Here is an 18,425-nt window from a genome sequence, read left to right on the forward strand (position 1 = left end):
AATACAGCCAATTAAATGTATGTTCAAGTGGTGTATAGGTTTGAATGCATTCAGATCCCTGACAGGATGACAAAGATTTCTTCACATTGTTGTTTTCTTTATTCAGTAACTACAAATTCATGTCAAGGGATTGCTTTTCATTTGTCTACAACTTTGGGGTGGAAAAACAATGCCTGAATACCGGTAAGCAATAAACTACATAGTAGCTTTGTTTAGTCATTTTCTCAAATAAAGCAAATTCATAGGCTTGAGATGTACTGTTGTATCCGATATGATTTGTAGGCTATGTACTGTATACATCTTATGCAAGTTAATGAGCAACACATTGTATAACAAACTAGAATTGCATAGTGTGACAAGTGGCTGTCTCGTCAAGACAGATGGTTAGTTACTTCCAGTCTGTAAAAAATAATGTTTAGTAGAACAATGGAACCAACTGTTGAACAAACAAGCTTTATGAAAAAATTGGAACACATTGCAAAAACTTCCGTCAGAACAAAATAACATGAATTGGTTATTTGCCATGAATAGGTCTAATTCACTGCAGACCGTCATCCCTCATGAAGCTTCTAAAACAGAGCTAATGTACAGAGCAGACTGGTAAACAGTAAGTCAGTAGGTTTAGTGGAGTAGCATTATGTACAGCTTACAAACTGCAGGGAGTAGAGGATGCATTGACTTTCACAGCCATATTAGGGACTGGTTTCTCAGTTGAGGTTTTCCCACACTGCTGTACTGTGCCTGGCTCAGTCTGCAGCAGCCTATTAGAACCCCTTGTGGGAAAGTTACCCCCCTTAAAGAAACTCACAAGTACTGCCAGGAAAAGACTGGAAAGAGAGACAAAGGGAAAACAGATGAGAGTAATAAAGACCACTGTCTCCATTATCTCAACAGATGCGTTGCAGTTTGGCTTCACTCTCCCCCCTAGGTTCCTCTTTGGGGCTGCGCTTCCTTGATGATTTCTCCTCCCCCTCTTTGTCTTCAAGGGATTCTGTAGCATTCTTGAAGGGCTCTGCCCCAGAGTCAACACTGTCCAGCTCAGGGACCGATGATTCCTCATTCTTCCCAGCCACCAAACATGAATCACCTGATATTGGTACCAAGTCCCCTGGGTCAGGGCCCATCTGAACCACCACCATGGTCAATGCTTCTTCCTCCCTCTCTATCCTCGTTTCAGTCTGTTCCTCCTCAAAGAGGGTCATCTCCCCAGGGTGAGTGGCTATCTCACCAACCAGGCTGACTGTGAGCTCTGTGTGGCCGTTGACGGGCGTTGTTCTCTCAGCCTGCCGTAGAAGCTCTGTCCTCAGGGAGGCGAGCTGGGTGTGGATGAGAGTGCGGTGTTGCATCTCCAGACTCTTCACCTGCCAAACAGAAAGACAGGCATCATCAGTGGTCAAAGAGTCTCATAAGCCCTATTTGCACGGAACTAGTATTGCTAGAGAACGTTGATTATGTAATTATTACCCTAATGTCTGTTATTCAAGAGGACGATTCAGACGGAATTCATTTTCCAAACTGCCCCCTGTAATTATATTTTTTTTCAAAAAAAAGTTATGACAGAAGCCTGGATTTTTTTTTCTTCTAGGAGTGAAGATATTGCAACAAGTCCACATGATAACATGGCTACACTGATAACTCAAGCTTGGTTCCCATTTTTATAGTGTCACCATAATATTTGAATTGAGGAAGTGTGATCATATTTTCATTATGATATTTTAGCAATCCGCAGTAGAATACATCCTAAATGCCCCCAAGCCTTCAGATGTGAGCCAAACAGCACACTTGCACTTGATATGTGTTGTTAGGCTATGAATAGAAAGTGAACTTGTAATTTCCAAACATTTAGCTCAGTTTTATGCTGCTTTGCGATCTGTTAACAGCAATGTTGCTTTTAATGTAGTTTTTTTATGATGCACTTGGCAATGTTCAATTCCTTCGCATAAAAACAAACAAAAACATTCACTGTGAAAGTTGATACATGTAGGTCCTTCATATAAAGGCTATCCACAGCACTTCGTTCAATTTATAGAATCAGTTATGGTTTACTTGCTCAAACCGCGAGCAACACCTGTCAAACTCAGAAATATTTCTCAAAACACAGGGATGTCAATTTGCACTAATATTGTCAGAGGACTTTGGAGTTTGCCAAAAAACAAGTTATTCTATCTGAAATATTTACTCTTCTGCCATGTAAAATTACTGACAGATTCGGGAAGAGACTAAAATGACAGATGTGGTGTATTGTGCTCGTGCACTTAATTATATTACCCAACCTCCCCCAGTAAAACTAATCCCGTCCGAATAGGGCTTTATGCCATCTAACGACTGAATGGCCTGTCAGTGATGTTCAGTAGATTTATAAAAGGATGGCTCCAGGGAAGCTACATGTATATTGGTATACAAGCATTTTAAACGAGAAACCACTTTGCTTCAGTGGGCAATAAGGCCCTTTGACATTCCAGCTCGTGAATACTATTGAAGCCCAGTAATTTTTACTAACAATACAGAATATGCATAGCTCTGTAGATTTTCAAAAGGCTCTTCTAAGAGGCTTTACGTGTTGTTTTTAATCTGGCATGTGATCTTGAGAATATTGAATAACAGGGGTTGGAACCGGTCCAGGAAACTAGGGCTGTCCCGAACCAAAAGAATAAGTGGTCGACCAAGAGTTTCTGTTCTATCGACCAATCGATTGGTCTACATTTTGTCTTTTTTCATATTGACACATCCTATGTATTTGAATCAAATCAACTATATTCACTGAGCTTGTCTGATGCATGGTTTGATTAAATAATCAAAACACACAAATGACTAGAGGGAGTCCAACCAGCAATTTATTGGATTGTGACGGGCCGGGTTCAGTCTTGCTGTGCTGTGTAAGAACAAAATAAAAACAGGGAGTGACAGTGACTAGCACCCATTGTCTCGCTCTCCTCCCTGCTGCAGCGACCACCACAGAACATCAAAAGTGTTTATCGCGCTGTCCGTGTTTCTGAAGCTGCAACTTAATTACAGCCATCTCTGACTGAAAAGTTCAGTCAGATGACAAAGCAGGCAACACTACTGAGCAGGAAATGCACATCTCTCCTCCCAGAAGTTCAGTCAAGTATCTGCAGTGAAAGAGCACTCAAAATCACTTGTCAATTGTGAAAGACTTATGCCCAGACTCTCTCGCACACTTTACACACACACACACCTTATTATAACACTAATAGTGATACAAAGAATAGTACCTGCAGGGCTCCAGTAGTGCCTCCAGCTTCTGCAGTTTCTCCAGTTCAGCTGTGGTTGGCATGGTTTTCGGTTGGTTGTTGGTGATCTCTGTGGTTGTTGGTTTCTGTGGACACGAGTTACCAATTCCAGAGTGGAATTCCATCTTGTTGTGTGATTCCTTCAGTCCATTTGCTGATGTCCTAGCTCTGCAGCATTTGGTGGGCTGTGTTTGAAATGGCTAAAAAAAATTTGCCATTTAGCTATGGCATTGTCAAACCCTCTTCTGTAGGGACACTGATGAGACTGTGCGCGATGCAGGGCAGGTGTTCAAAAAGGCATATGTCTGGCAGCTGCAATCATGTTCCGTGCACGGTCTATGCAAACTGTGGTAACTTTGTTTTCAATGTTCCACTGCTTTGCTAGAGCCACTAAATGCCCGGCGCACATTTCAGCATAGTGCCTCTTGTCTTCACTACAGCCAGAGCATGTGAATGCAGTTTCCATTGATGTGGTGAGCAGTATCCCAGGTAGTTGTGGTTACTGACCGAGTTCCAGTGGTCTCCCGTGAGTTTCAACTCCTCCGCTTTCATAGCCCTCTCCCTTTCATACAGCTTGTGTATTTTTGTAACAACGGTGGCTTTCGAGGGTAACTCATACGTTGTCGTTCGATGCTATCCCTCAAGCCTTCGTCCTCCACATTGTGGACTTGCCTGCAAGCTGTAGCTATCCACTTGGCTATTTCTTGTGTTAGCTTGCTGCTTGTCGACAGGCCTCCGGCGCGCACACCCTTCTAGCTTAGCCTGCCGAAGATGTTCTCCATTGCTACTAGTAACTTTACTTGTATTGCCGGCGTCAACAGTAGGTTTTGCTTGTAAATGAAAACGATGACTCGTATTTTGGTGATAAACAAATTCAGCCCTGCAGTAGATGCAAATTACTTTGGTTTTATCACCTGGGAGTGATTTGAAATTGAATTGGCCATTTAAAAGCCCCTTACTAGCATTATCCATTATTCAGTCATACAAGTAGCTAGCAAGTAAAGTGTTTGTCAAACTAGCGCATCGGCTGCCAGGGCTTGAATTTGAACTATGGATGGTTCAGGGAGTAAAACTAAGAAAATGCGTTAATGGCGTCAATTCATGGCATTAAAAAAATGTAAGCATTAACCTTTCTAGGGTCGGTGCAGTATCCTGAATTTCCGCCTGTGACGTGCCCCTGTTACTCAGGCCCAGAAGGTTGGATATACATATAATTGGTAGAATTGGATAGAAAACACTGAAGTTTCTAAAACTGTTAAAATCATGTCTGAGTATGACAGAACTGATATAGCAGGTGAAAACGGGAGGAAAATCGATCCGGAATTATTATTTTTTTGAGCTTGGAATGACTTCCAATGCAATGCTATTGAAAGATCTAATTTCCACCTCCCAGATTGCAGTTCCTATGGCTTCCACTAGATGTCAAGTCTTTATACAAGGTTTTAGGCTCGTTTTAAAAAAAATTGTATTTGTAGTCATTCCAAGTTGAGCGCCAGGGCAAAAGTAGTCTTTTTGCGCACGTGAACGTGGGCGCGCTCTTTGTTCTTTTCCTTTGCTATTGAACATAGTAATCTCGGTCTGAAATATTATTGTTTATTTTTTAAATTTATTTATTTATTTTTACCCCCCTTTCTCCCCAATTTCGTGGTATCAAATGTTTAGTGGTTAAATGTCTTGTCTCATCGCTACAACTCCCGTATGGGCTCGGGAGAGATGAAGGTTGAGAGCCACGCGTCCTCCGAAACACAACCCAACCAAGCCGCACTGCTTCTTAACACAGAGCTCATCCAACCTGGAAGCCAGCCGCACCAATGTGTCGGAGGAAACACCGTACACCTAGTGACCTAGTCAGCGTGCACTGCGCCCGGCCTGCCACAGGAGTCGCTAGTGCGTGATGAGACAAGGATATCCCTACCGGCCAAACCCTCCTTAACCCGGACGACGCTAGGCCAATTGTGCGTCGCCCCATGGAACTCCCGGTCGCAGAGCCTAGGCTCGAACCCAGAGTCTCCGGTGGCACAGCGATGCAGTGCCTTAGACCACTGTGCCACCGGGAAGGCATATTATAGTTTATTTACATATTAGACAACCTGAGTATTAATAAAAAATCATTGTTTGACTCATTTGGATGAACTTTGCTGGTAACTTTTTGGAATCCTTTATATGCATGTTGAAGGACTGGATTATTGAATTCAATGGCGCCAACTAAACTGTGTTTTTGGGATATAAAGAAGGACTTTATCGAACAAAATGACCATTCATTGTGTATCTGGGATCCTTGGGATTGCAAACAGAGGAAGATCTTCAAAAGTAAGTGATTTATTTTATCGCCATTTATGATTGTGTCGCCAGTGATGGTTTGAAAGATATGTTGACATGGGGCGCTGTCCTCCGACAATCAAATGCTATGCTTTCACCGCAAAGCCTTTTTGAAATCTGACAATGCAGTTAGATTACCAAGATTCTAAGCTAAAGAATCATGCATGACACTTGTATTTTCATGAATGTTTAATATTATGGTTTTGTATTTTGAACTTGGCGCGCTCCGATTTCAACGGATGTTGTTGAATTTGATCCCTAAATACTAGAGAACGTTGGTTATGTAATTATTACTCCAGAACGTCCGTTATTCCACGGGATTCATTTTATCCAAACTGCAACCTGTAATTCTTTATTCTTTTTACTTCAATAAATTGACAAGATAAAGCATTTCAACATGTCCAGGTCCTAGGGCCACACTGATAACTCAAGCTTGGTTCCCAAGTTTCTAAACCATCTTTCCTATAGTGTTGCCATAATATTTAAATTAAGGAAGTGTGATTATAATCATTAGAATATTTTAGGGTTCCGCAGTACGTCCTAAATGCCCTCCAGCCTTCAGATGTGAGCTAAACCGTGCAATTGCACTTGAGATGCATTTTAAGGCTATGGATGAAAAAGTTAACTCATCATTTCCAAATGTTTAGGTCAGTTCTGTGCTGCTGCTTTGCGATCTATTAACAGCAAGGATGCACAATATTTTTGAATGATGCAATTGGCAATATTCAATTCATACACAAAACATTCACTGTGCAAGTTGATACATGTAGGCCCTTCATATAAAGGCTATGCGCAGCACTTAGTTCAATTTATCAGATCAGTTGTTGCTTTATCAAACTGCGAGCAACACATGTCAAACTCAGAGATTTCTCTCAACACAGGGATGTCAATTTGGATGGGACTAAAATGACAGATGTGGTGTTTTGTGCTTGTGCACATAATTACATAACCCCACCTCCCCCAGTAAAACTATTCCTGTCCGAATACTGCACAATAGGGCCTGACCTATAACATTACATAATCACATCAATAAATTGGTTAAAACAAACTCTGAAAACAGTAGATAGCACTACTGGGTGATCTGAAAAGTAATAGTCGATCGAGCAATAATAAAATAATTAAGGTTGCAAAGGATCGGAAACATGACTGTAAATTTCCAGAATTTTTCTTCATGGGAAGTTAAGCCCTGGAATTTTGCTTAAATTTATTTTAAAAAGTTAACAGTGCACCTTTTTTTGTTGGATACACAAGGCCATTCTAGGTCTTGTGACATATTTTGGTTAGACTAGCCCCAATTCAATGGAATTGCAACCGTCTGCATGCACAGCTGATTCTCAAGATCTTGCGCGCTAATGAGATACTATTGAGCCCACACTACTACACTGTCTGAGCCAAGGACTACTACATGCTTTCTGGTAAGTTTTGATTACAATATTGGGTGGGGTGAATATATTTTATATGACATACAATATTTTTTGTTAACTAGTAAATAGTAGCCTACAGCAAAGTGTGTTTAAATCATTTCTAACTTGTTAACAATTTCTGCTGGTTTGTTTTAGCTTGCTTGAGCCTGCTAACTAAGGAGTGTTAATTCACCTATTTCCATACATGTTTCATTTTAAAACATTTATCTTACAAAGGAGTTGTTTAATCAAACTGCTTAACCTATTTATCTATACATGGAATTGTATTTTGGGTTTTTTTAACGCATTTTTTCCCTTAATCTCTACAGGAAAATTCCACGGGCACTATCTGATGTGTGGAGACATTTCACTGCAGCTAATGTAGAAGGAAAAGCTGTGTACATTTGCAAATACTGTGCCAAATCTTGTGAAGTGGGCAACAAAGATGCAGAATCATCAGAATCTGATGCTCACAGCCAATGTGTATTGGAAGAGATTTCTGAATGTTCTTCGCCCAGCATACACCTCTCCAACTAGCTTTATCTACTAATTTGCTGGATGCAGAGTTCAACAGAGTTAAAGTGAAGGTCAAGCGAATCATAGAGAAAGCAGACTATTGTAATCATCTCTGATGGGTGGTCGAATGTTCGTGGGCAAGGAATAATTAACTACATCATCTCCACCCATCAACCAGTATTCTACAAGAGCACAGACAAGGGACAGACTCACCGGTCTCTACATTGCAGATGAGCTGAAGTGAGTCAATGACCTTTGACCACAGAAGGTATTTGCACTGGTGACATACAATGCGGTGAACATTAAGGCTGCTTGGTCTAAAGTGGAAGAATCCTACCCTCACATCACACCCATTGGCTGTGCTGCACATGCATCGAATCTGCTCCTCAAGGACATCATGCCACTGAAAACAATACACTCTACAAGAGAGTCAAGGAAATGGTTAGGTATGTGAAGGGTCATCAAGTTATAGCAGCAATCTACCTCACCAAGCAAAGTGAGAAAAATAAGAGAACCACATTGAAGCTGCCCAGCAACACCTTTTGGGGTGGTGTTCTCATCATGTTTGACAGTCTCCTTGAGGGGAAGGAGGCTCTCCAAGAAATGGCCATATCACAGTCTGCCAATATGGACAGCCCCATCAAGAGGATCCTCCTGGATTATGTATTGTGGGAGAGTGGTAAGCAGCCTGAAACCAACAGGGCCTATGGTAGCCATTGCATGGCTTGAGGGAGACAATGCCATCCTGTGTGATGTTCAGACTCTGCTTGCAGATGTAAGAGAAAAAATCTGTACTGCCCTGCTCACTTCACTGTTGCTCCAAGCAGAGGAAACTGCAGTTCTGAAATACATAAAAAAGGGTGAAGACATCTGCCTGAAGCCCATGCACACCACAGCGTACATGTAGGACCCCAAGTATGCTGGCAAGAGCATCCTGTCTGGTGCAGAGATCAACAGGGCCTATGGTGTCATCACTACGGGTCTCGCCACCTTGGCCTGGATGAGGCCAAGGTCTGGCGAAGTACAGTTCCAAGCAAGGGCTTTAGGATGGAGATGCAATATGGCAGTTGTGCCAACATATCTCATCAGCCACCTGGTGGAAGGGACTTTGTGGATCTGAGGCTCTTTCCCCTGTTGCCTCCATCATCCTCCAAATCCCATCAACATCAGCCGCCTCAGAGTGCAATTGGTCCTTGTTTGGGAACACACACAGACCAAAGCACGCAACAGGCTGACCAATACACGGGTTGAAAAATTGGTGTCCATCCGGGCAAATTTGAGCCTGACAACGAGCCATCCTCAACAAGGTTGGAAAGTGACAGTGAAGAATAGGCCCCAGAGTCTGATGTTCAAGAGGTGGACATTGAGGAGGTCCAGGGAGAAGACATGGAAGCCTGAGAGGAAGACAACCAATGCTTTAGTTTCTAGACTATCAATTTTACAGATGTATGTTGAAAATGTTTTTGGGAGATGCGATGGATAATTTGATATTCCCTTTTGTTTTTCAGTGAAATAATCCCATGTGAAGAGTCAACTCATTTAATTAAAGTTCACTTTGGTGACTAAATTGTTTTTTAATTTCTATCTGAACGATTTAATCACTTGCAGTTATGTCTACTTATGATAAGGTAAAAAGGTTTGTTTGTCTCCATATGATATGGTAAATATATCCAATGCAAAAAAACATCTACATTTAAACATTATTTATTTGCATATATTTCCAGTAATTCCCATATACTCCCACAGAAAGTTTCCACCTCTGAATATTACCCAAAATGTGCAACCCTAATAATAATAATACTTTGCAAAAATGTTTATTTTCAATATGTAGAAACAATGAGAATAGAAAGGTTCAGAACTTTTCTGAAACATCACAGCAGTTGAAAAGGATAGGTCAAATAGAAATCCAATATGGATGGTGTTAAGAGATAGATGGGTAGAATGGAGCTGAAGGTTGGGACTAATAACAAGATAACTAATGTAAAACATATGGTGTCCAAAAAACATATATAGATTTTTGTGAAACTTCTGTGAAAGAGCACAGTTTGAAAGATATGGCAAATAGAAATCAAACCGGATGGACATCATAAATAGATGGGACAGGTTGAGGAAGGACAGGAGTAAAAACAAAGGAAATAGATCTACTGTAAAATAGACTGTCCATAAAATGTATAAGCTGTAAGTAGAGGTCTAAGCATTGTTGTTCACTAGTTCACCCCAATTAGGGGAGGTAGGGTTAGAAAGTTAAAGGAATATACACATAGTCAAAAGTTTAGACACCTATTAATTCCAGTTTTTCTTTATTTTTACTATTTCAGAGTTACCAGCCTCAGAAATAAATCACTGACAGTGTCACCAGCAAAGCCCCCCCACACACAAACACACCTCCTCCATGCTTCACGGTGGGAACCACACATGTGGAGGTCATCCGTTCACCTACCCTGTGTCTCACAAAGACACGGCAGTTGGAACAAAAAAAATCTCACATTTGGACTCATCATACCGAAGGACAGATTTCCACCAGTCTAATGTAGATTGCTTGTGTTTCCTGGCCATAGTTGGTTGAGAGAATGCCAATAGTGTGCAAAGCTGTCAAGGCAAAGGGTGGCTACTTTGAAGAATCGCAAATATATTTTGATTTGTTTAACACTTTATTTGGTTACTACATGATTCCATGTGTTATTAGTAAAAAATAAAATAAAAACTAGAATGAGTAGGTGTCCAAACTTTTGACTGGTACTGTATATAATATATATATATATATATATATATATATATATATATAGGATTTGAAGTGATGCAGACAATTACATTGATGGAAGCTACAATATTAAAGCTGATCTACCCCCCCCTCCAAAAAATAAAAAAGTATATATTTTTTAATCTCAAAACCGTAACACATGCGACAGCAAAATGGATGCAGAGGATGTGACAAATAAACCTCAAAACGGGAGAATATTTACAGATTGCTCAGGAGTTAAAGGGAATGTCAGATGTGTGGAATGAATGTGACTAGTTGTGGAAAATACTACAGATCAAGAAAAATAAGGTAAGAAGAAAGTGCTGAGTGCATATTATGTGTGCCAAACAGGTGCTGTATAGATTGCAATATAATTTTTCTGACCGTTTGGAACAATGTTAACACTAAATAATGTATAAGAGTACCAGAGCCTGTTGTAACATTTTTTGTTAAGTCTTTATTACAGCAAAGACTAAAAACATTCACACTAATTTGTGAATGCAATTTCTGAAATGGAACAGTTTATTTATTGCTTAAGCTAATTATTCAGGGATCGCTTTATTTTAAAACTAAAATGCTTGATTGCATTTCAAATCATGAATGACTCATATGCTGTGTGATGACATGAACAAATGAATGGTTGATTGATACAGTAGCCTATATATTGACATACAGGCCTAAGTTACAGTATTAAGACTAAACAGGATGTGCTCTGAGGCCTACAGCTCAATGGTGGTCATACAAGGCTGCTATACTAAGCCTACTAATGACATTTATTATTCTAATAAGAAGATGATCAAGAAAAAGGAGCATTATTATTATTATTATAATAATAAATATTATTTTTCAGGCAATTTGGAACAGTGTAAACATACATTTGAAATAATACCAGAGGCTGTTCCAACGACAAAAAGTGTAAAGCCTTTATTACAGTAAAGCAAAGATTAAAAACAGCCCAATTGTGAAATTGCTTACTTGACATGTCATTGCTTGAGGCGACATCAGTAGGCTATTAAATAAACGCGGTCTTATTTCTGTAGATATATTGCGGTTTTATAAAGCCAGGCACATTTAACAGTTAGGCTATTGATTATATACCTAATTAAGTTTGGGCTTCCCCTCTCCACACTTTTCTTAGATAACAAGGCAAGGGCTGTTCTCATCTCCTCATTCTGCTGATGCCTCCACGGCATTGCACCAACTGTCAGAGCAGCTCACAGATTACTGCACCTGTACATAGCCCACCTACAATTTAGCCCCAACAACTACCTCTTTCCCTACTGTATTTATTTTATTTATTTATTTTTGCTCCTTTGCATCCCATTATTTTTATTTCTACTTTGCACATTCTTCCACTGCAAATCTACCATTCCAGTGTTTTACTTGCTATATTATATTTACTTTGCCACCATGGCCTTTTTTTTTTGCCTTTACCTCCCTTATCTCACCTCATTTGCTCACATCGTATATAGACTTGTTTATACTGTATTATTGACTATGTTTGTTTTACTCCATGTGTAACTCTGTTGTTGTATGTGTCGAACTGCTTTGCTTTATCTTGGCCAGGTCGCAATTGTAAATGAGAACTTGTTCTCAACTAGCCTACCTGGTTAAATAAAGGTGAAATAAAAAAATAAATTGTTCTCAACACCAATATGGTGGATAACGGTGCTATTATCCACATAGCAACATGGTCTAGGAAAAGGTGCCAATTCAACAGCACACTAATGTGTTTCAGAAGCAGGGACAGCGACCGCTATCCAACGAGGGAGAAAGCGCATTTGTTTTTAAATAATATTATTTTTATTAGTGTTGCACCATTGCTCTTATGTAATATAACCATATACAATTTCAGTAGCACGTGTCTTAGACTGATGGACTGTGCATACCCACAATGAATCAGTCCACTCAGCATGAATTAGACAGGTGTCTTGTACACCATGATAGATCTATATATTTTTTTGCTACTGCTCGACTAAAGAAATCTCGGTCAACCAACAGCCTATCGACCAACCAATCAACCAGTTGACTAAATGGGGTCAGCCCTACTAGAAACAGAACCGAAAACCAGAAAATATTGAACATTTTAAAGGAACAGAAACAAAAGTGATCCATACTGTTCAGGAACAGAACTGTTATTTTAAAAGCATGGGAACTGGTTATTAACATTATTTTACATTCCAGTCATTTTTTCTAGTCCCACAAAAAACACAACAAAAAACCTATGCAAACCCTCACTCTGTCACTCAGAAACTTTTCCAGTGTTTGCCTGCAAACTGAAAATCTTTGCCAGTGTGTATGTGTTTAGGCTACCTGCCCCTACAGGCTACTGTACTGACGTTACAATCGTGATTCAGAAGATATTAGCAAAAGAATGGATGAACTTTTCCAATGCTAGATAAGGATACCATAGGCCTATCACGTTGTATTTAACAACAAAAAGGTAAGACATGTCTTTAATTCTGGTACCGCTCTGCACACACAAGCTTGTTAGCTTGCTAGCTAGCTCAAAGGACATTAAAGTTCCGTCATAGAAGCCACTCTTCCGTTATTATAATTATGTGGACCTAAGTCAGAAAATGCATGTGATAAGATGCCCAGCACTTCAAGCCTCTTCCTTAACCCACTCTCGATCTCTCCCCAACCGCAACATTTCAGTTGCATCGTGTGCCATAGGCTACACTAGTCTGTCCATCATGCATGTAAACAACTAGCTTGCCTGCTCTAGCCGCACTGATTGGTGATGTAATTTAATGAGCTAAATATAAAAAAAAACTTGATTTCATAGGTTGAAAAGGGAATGAAATAAAACTGTACTTTTTTGGTTTATTTTGCTGGTCGGAACAGTGGAACGGAACAATTTTTTGGGGGGGGTTCTGTTCAGAACGAAACAATTGGAAAATAATTTCAGTTCTAACCCCCATTTAACAGTCACTTAGGATCATCACTACAGTAGCAGTTACAGGCGTCCACTCACCAGCTGATCGATTCTCTGCTGGCTGTTCTCTGCAGAGCGGTATAGCTTTAGCTCCTCAAACATCTTGATGTTGGCCTGCACCACACTGGCCACCTGGGGGCACCTCAGCACAGGGGAGACAACATGGCCATGTCAGAATGGTCTGTTTTCCATTCCGCCAAGAATGTCAAATACAGAAAAGGTGGAGGACTTACTAGAAGAGACATAAGGTAAGCGCTTTAACTCCCATCTACCCTTCACACAAATAGACATTTTTAGAAGATCCACATACAAATCAGTTTCCTCCGCCAAAAAATAAAGTTCTCCTGATAAGTTAACCATGTCTGCTGCTCCATACCGTGGTCAGTGTGCCTGCTGATCGAGATTGCGTATCCTTTCCCCGGTCAATTGCTGAATGATTATGGCCTATACGATTTTGAAATCCATCTTTCACATGAGTGTTTTGCTGCATTTATTGAGTGACTCCCACAACTCTTAAATTTCCACACTTTTTGCCCCAGTTAAACACTCATAAACATTAGTGCAAAGCCAGGAAAGGGGGAGTGTTGAAAACCATGGGTGTTTTGCCATTTACTAACATTGTGTGCCTGGAGTCTATAATTGTAAGCAACTCTGCCTTCAGCCTTCTGTCAGTGTCTACCCTCAAGTCTCTGGCCAGCCAGTGCACGCACACGTATGGTTTGCTTCTGGGTGCCAAAAATACCTGTTCCTGAACGAGGTCAAAGAATCTCGGCATCTCTACCTCCATCCACCTCTCCAATCGGCCTCTCCTGCCGCTAAACATGTTAAAAATTAACACATCTATTCTTCACACAGACACAAATTATGACAAGTTCATCATACAAATAAGTTTATCTTTCACAAAAAGACATCACGTTAGGTTACCCATTTTTGTACCTGGTGGTCTTTGAGATGCTGTATGTCTGCCCTCAGTCTCCTCGCCTTGCCTCCCCTGCTGCCACTAAACATGTTAAAAATGATCTAATATCTATCCTTCACACAAAGTTCACCATACAAAGCATCTTAGCCTACACAAAAAAGCTATCTTGTTTTGATAACCTTTCTTTGAGGTTACATACTGTGTGCTGGTCAGTGTACTTGGTCTTAGAGTCTGTATCTCAGCTGACAAGTCTGCTGTTAGTGTACCTGTTCGTTAAGTCTGTGGATCTCTGCCCTTAGCCTCTTCTCCATGGCATCCTTCTCCTGCCGCAAGGTCACATTTTGCTGGTGGAGCTCCAGCAGATGCTTCTCTATATGTAGGGCCTGCTCCAGACTCTCCCCGCCCTGCAATAGACAACCACAGGTACACCAAGGTTAGTATCATGACATGAAGGGGGATAGAGGGGTAACAGAGGTTAGCATTAGGGCATGCAGGCTGCTTGCATAAAAGTATGTAGATTGATGAGGGTTGTAATTAATATTGGTAAGAAAAACATTGGATGTGAGAACTTACTAAAGCACAGTATTAGCAAGATAACTCAATGGAGACACCTGTTCAGAGATAATACTGGCCGCCTCCTCGTAAATCAGGTTGCCTCCCTGTCCATCTGGGTCCATGAGAACCAGTGTCTGGGTCTGGTCCAGGGTATGCTGGGAAGGCCCCACCTCCTCTTCGGCCGCCACTAGGATCCCGTTGTTCACGCTGCTGTCCTTCAACCAGAGCAGGCACCAATCACCATACAATGACCAGACACAAGTTACTTGACATATACACCTCCTGTGCTGGGCTTGAGATGAACCTTTTTAACACTGGTGACACTACCGCTATAGAAGATTCAGCGACACCGATATAAACTTTGATAGCACAAGCAACAGAGCATGTTTTACAGATCACACAATACAACATGACATATACACTTTTCCACATACACTTCACAATATCAACCCACCACAACGCTCTCTACTTGGGATGTGCATCTATCCCTTTCAAGACAATTTTATAGATAGATGCTGATACAGGAACGATACGTTTTAGTTTGAAATGATTCGGTTTGATGCGATAAAATTCGACACTGATATTTGTTATATTTGATATTTGTTGCAAAAACATTAATTTTCATTTCTAAATTCAAATCTGCTACTGATGGCGCACATGAGCTTGATCTGCTTGACATTTGAACCTGGGACAGATGCGTAACGGTGAATTGTTACATCCCTACTATCCACATTTACCCACCACAAATCATGAGACATATATGAAACCTTGGGTTCCACAGTGAGCAGAGTCTCCGTGTTGGCTGTGTTGAGGATTGGCTGCGCCATGATAGTCCCCATGTCTCCGCCCTCCACCCCAGAGCCCGTACACACTTCCAGCCCTCCATAGGCTTTAGGGTGGGCCTCCGGACTCTGGTCATAATACTGTCGGCTGTTCACCTCCTGAATGCACAAGGAGGGGGATTGTGAGAGATCTGTCTTGGTCCGCATTCACAAAGATTCTCAGAGTGGGCGAGCTAATCAAGTATTAGAATTCAGGACTCTTATTGACTATGATTTAAAAGGCTAAAATTCATCCTAGATCAGCACTCCTACTCTATTTTTGTATATATGGAGAATAAGTGCCCTGTCTGTTTACTCTTTATTCTCACAGTGTTCAATGGTGAATGTATGTTCAATTACAGTAGTTTGGTGGTAGTACCTGTGTGACCTGTATCTGGAAGGTGGTGTGGGGGTTCCGGAAGTGGGTTTTATAGTGTTTGATGGCCTCGTCTCGGCGGTTGAAGCCATTTCGGCAGCGGTAGCAGTGCCAGTGTGCCCCCTTGAACCTCTTCTCCCCTTTGATGGTGCCCACGATCTCACAGTGGTTGCAGCATCGAAGCACTTTTAGGCCTGAAGGGAAGACAAAAAGCTTGCTGTAAAGTTGTAGGCCTGATTATTTATTTAATCAATAAAAGAGCCTGCCTGATGAAGACAGCTTGGCTGTCGAAACGTTGGTAATTACATTTTTGCATCTGAGCTCCTAGAGTGTGCGGCTCTTTTATTTTCAAGTTTTCTACTCCGCTAGCCAGCACCTCGTCTTAATAGGTGTGCGTTTCTTTTTCTTCTAGATGATTATTTCTTTAAACATTTAATTGATTTGAGTGAAATATCTCTCACTGAAACCTTTTGGAAAAGTCACACTACAACTGAATCTAGCATCTGATGTGTACTTTTATGTATACGTGTTGAAAAGCCTCTCACCAGCAAAGTCGATGCCCTTGTCAACATGTTTAATGCGGTAATGAGCCCGTAGGATAAGAGGGTCATGATAGGCCTCGACCACAGTGCAGAGAGGACAGTGCATATGAGTGCCCTTGTCCTTGCCTGAGCAGTTGTCGTCCTGACACAACACTGGGTTGTAGGTGTGCTCTGTGCCCCTGATCCGCACCGAAGGGTGGGCCTGAAACAGCAAGGCAATGAGATTCAGGTAGACTGAGGATAACTGTTGCAAGTTAATCCTCATACAATTTTCATTTTAACAACATATTTACTGTAGTTAGTAGCTATATTATTTGAATCACTAGATACATACTGAGCTGAATGACAACAATAATGTTCCATTAGGTGCTTTAGTTGTTTATACATTTCTGCTAGAAGATTATTTGCTTTCAACTAGTGGTAAATAGGTGCCTTAGACTGAAGGTCGACCCATGCATGAAATAAACTACTGAGCATATCCCCTCAGGCCTCACGTCAAGTTTCCACACCATTTTATCTTAGCCATTTGAACATTACATAATTATCTATCTAGCTACAGTGCAGACTACTTAAGGGCATTTGTTTGGACATTAAAACGGAGCAATCAGCAGTTGTTACATCCATCTTTCGACATAAATTAATGATATGTACCCATTGATTCCTGCAGAACATAACTTAAACTAAGCTCATGAGGCATTTCTAACTTTCGTTCCCCATCATAACTCAAAATAAGCCTTTTTACTACAATGTTTGTAAACAAAGTAAATGTAAACAATCACTATATAGTCTCAAAACAATGCCAAAACGATCATTTTGATTTCATCATGGATCGTCAGTCCTTGCATTCATAGCTGTCTATGCATTTGAGAGTGGTTACATTTATCTAGATCTATCCCCCAGTTTTTGTTATCGAAACTGGGGCGGGGTCCCGGCTTTGTTTTTGTTTCTACTGCTTGTTGACACTTTAAATAGCTTTTACAGGCGCTAGTTTGGATGCGTGTAGCAGTTCCAGCTAGCTAGCTAACGTTTTAGCTAGATAAAGACTGTCCATCCATAATGTGGCCTTCAAGACTAGACTTGAGACGCTTTAGAAATGTGACTGATCAATCGACATACTTACAATAAAAGCCGACATTTTATCTGCTGAAGCTGGAACTTTTTTTGAAACACATTCAGGTAAAGTTATCGGTTAATTTTGGTTCAAACAAGCGAGCCAAATCGCATGTTGTGAAGTGTTGTGTGTTGTTCGTCATCTGTGCACTCGTTTTGCTTGCAATGGCGGCGACGGTGTAAGTGCTTACGTTGACAGAGCGTGGCGTAGTTTTTTTTCGGTCGTTTTTTTATACAATAAACAAAGAGCATGGAGAGTTTCTAAACCCAGAGGCGCAACATAGCGAGACTTGCGAGATCACTTGCGAAACAGACCAAGCAGGCCTGGGTTAGGGGTTTGAGAAGACAATGAGATAAGTCAAAAATGATTCCTTAGTTGTACATTTTCTTGAAATCTAAAGGCACTACCTAGATTCGATCCAATGTAATAAGTAGCTGAACATGCCATTACTCCAGCCTTGTGAAAATTACAAACTGACACGTTTACATTTTTGTGATTTGATTTGACGGCTTGCACATGCGCAATTCGACGCGAGACGACCGTTAGACCCGATTACGTGTTTCTGCGCATTAGTTTAGCTAGCCAAGGTGGCCTACAAGCGTGATGGGGGATTTCTATTGGAGAAGCAGTTTCTATACGTCTTTATACTAAACCATCTTTGTATAGAGCGTTCCAGTTTGTAGTCCTAAACCCCGGAAATGAGATACCTCTGGTTCGTTCAGCTATCCCTATGGAGAAAATTAATGGGCAAAGAATAGTGTTTTCGAATAAACGCTAAGGTCTGAGGTTAACACAGGCTTAGGAGACCTTATACGTGTTGTTCTATAAGATAATAGCAGTCAGTTAACATAACCTTTATGAATTATAAAGCCTATGTGCTTTTTTTATTTACATAAATTCTTCAGAATTCACAAAAACTGACGTTAGCTGATGC

The 18,425-nt window shown here is 40.8% G+C and overlaps 1 protein-coding gene across 4 annotated transcripts; it reads right to left on the reverse strand.

Moving 5' to 3' along the window:
* Positions 1 to 80: 80 nt before the first annotated feature.
* zgc:193801 (uncharacterized protein LOC564476 homolog) lies at positions 81 to 17,704 on the reverse strand. Of its 4 annotated transcripts, none has more exons than XM_021602219.2 (8): positions 17,501 to 17,703; positions 16,384 to 16,582; positions 15,842 to 16,032; positions 15,409 to 15,582; positions 14,698 to 14,856; positions 14,353 to 14,490; positions 13,207 to 13,299; positions 81 to 1,361 (listed from the first exon to the last, which is right to left on the reverse strand). In XM_021602219.2, the coding sequence occupies exons 1-8, from the start codon at positions 17,513 to 17,515 to the stop codon at positions 888 to 890; spliced, it is 1,443 nt and encodes a 480-aa protein (XP_021457894.2). In that variant the 5' UTR covers positions 17,516 to 17,703; the 3' UTR covers positions 81 to 887. The 4 variants fall into 4 exon arrangements, with proteins under 4 accessions (XP_021457894.2, XP_021457893.2, XP_021457892.2 ...); XM_021602218.2 differs by having other exon boundaries at positions 14,698 to 14,848; positions 15,383 to 15,582; XM_021602217.2 differs by having other exon boundaries at positions 14,698 to 14,851; positions 15,383 to 15,582.
* Between the last annotated feature and the right edge of the window lie 721 nt (positions 17,705 to 18,425).

Source organism: Oncorhynchus mykiss, chromosome 5 (assembly GCF_013265735.2).
Source record: "Oncorhynchus mykiss isolate Arlee chromosome 5, USDA_OmykA_1.1, whole genome shotgun sequence".
Classification (NCBI taxonomy): domain Eukaryota; kingdom Metazoa; phylum Chordata; class Actinopteri; order Salmoniformes; family Salmonidae; genus Oncorhynchus; species Oncorhynchus mykiss.

Excerpts from the sequence above, each read along its gene's own strand:
- zgc:193801 (XM_021602217.2), bottom strand. Across the intron at positions 16,033-16,383 it reads CAAGGGCATCGACTTTGCTG|GCCTAAAAGTGCTTCGATGC; the intron begins GTGAGAGGCTTT and ends TCTTCCCTTCAG. Across the intron at positions 15,583-15,841 it reads TCCAGATACAGGTCACACAG|GAGGTGAACAGCCGACAGTA; the intron begins GTACTACCACCA and ends TTGTGCATTCAG.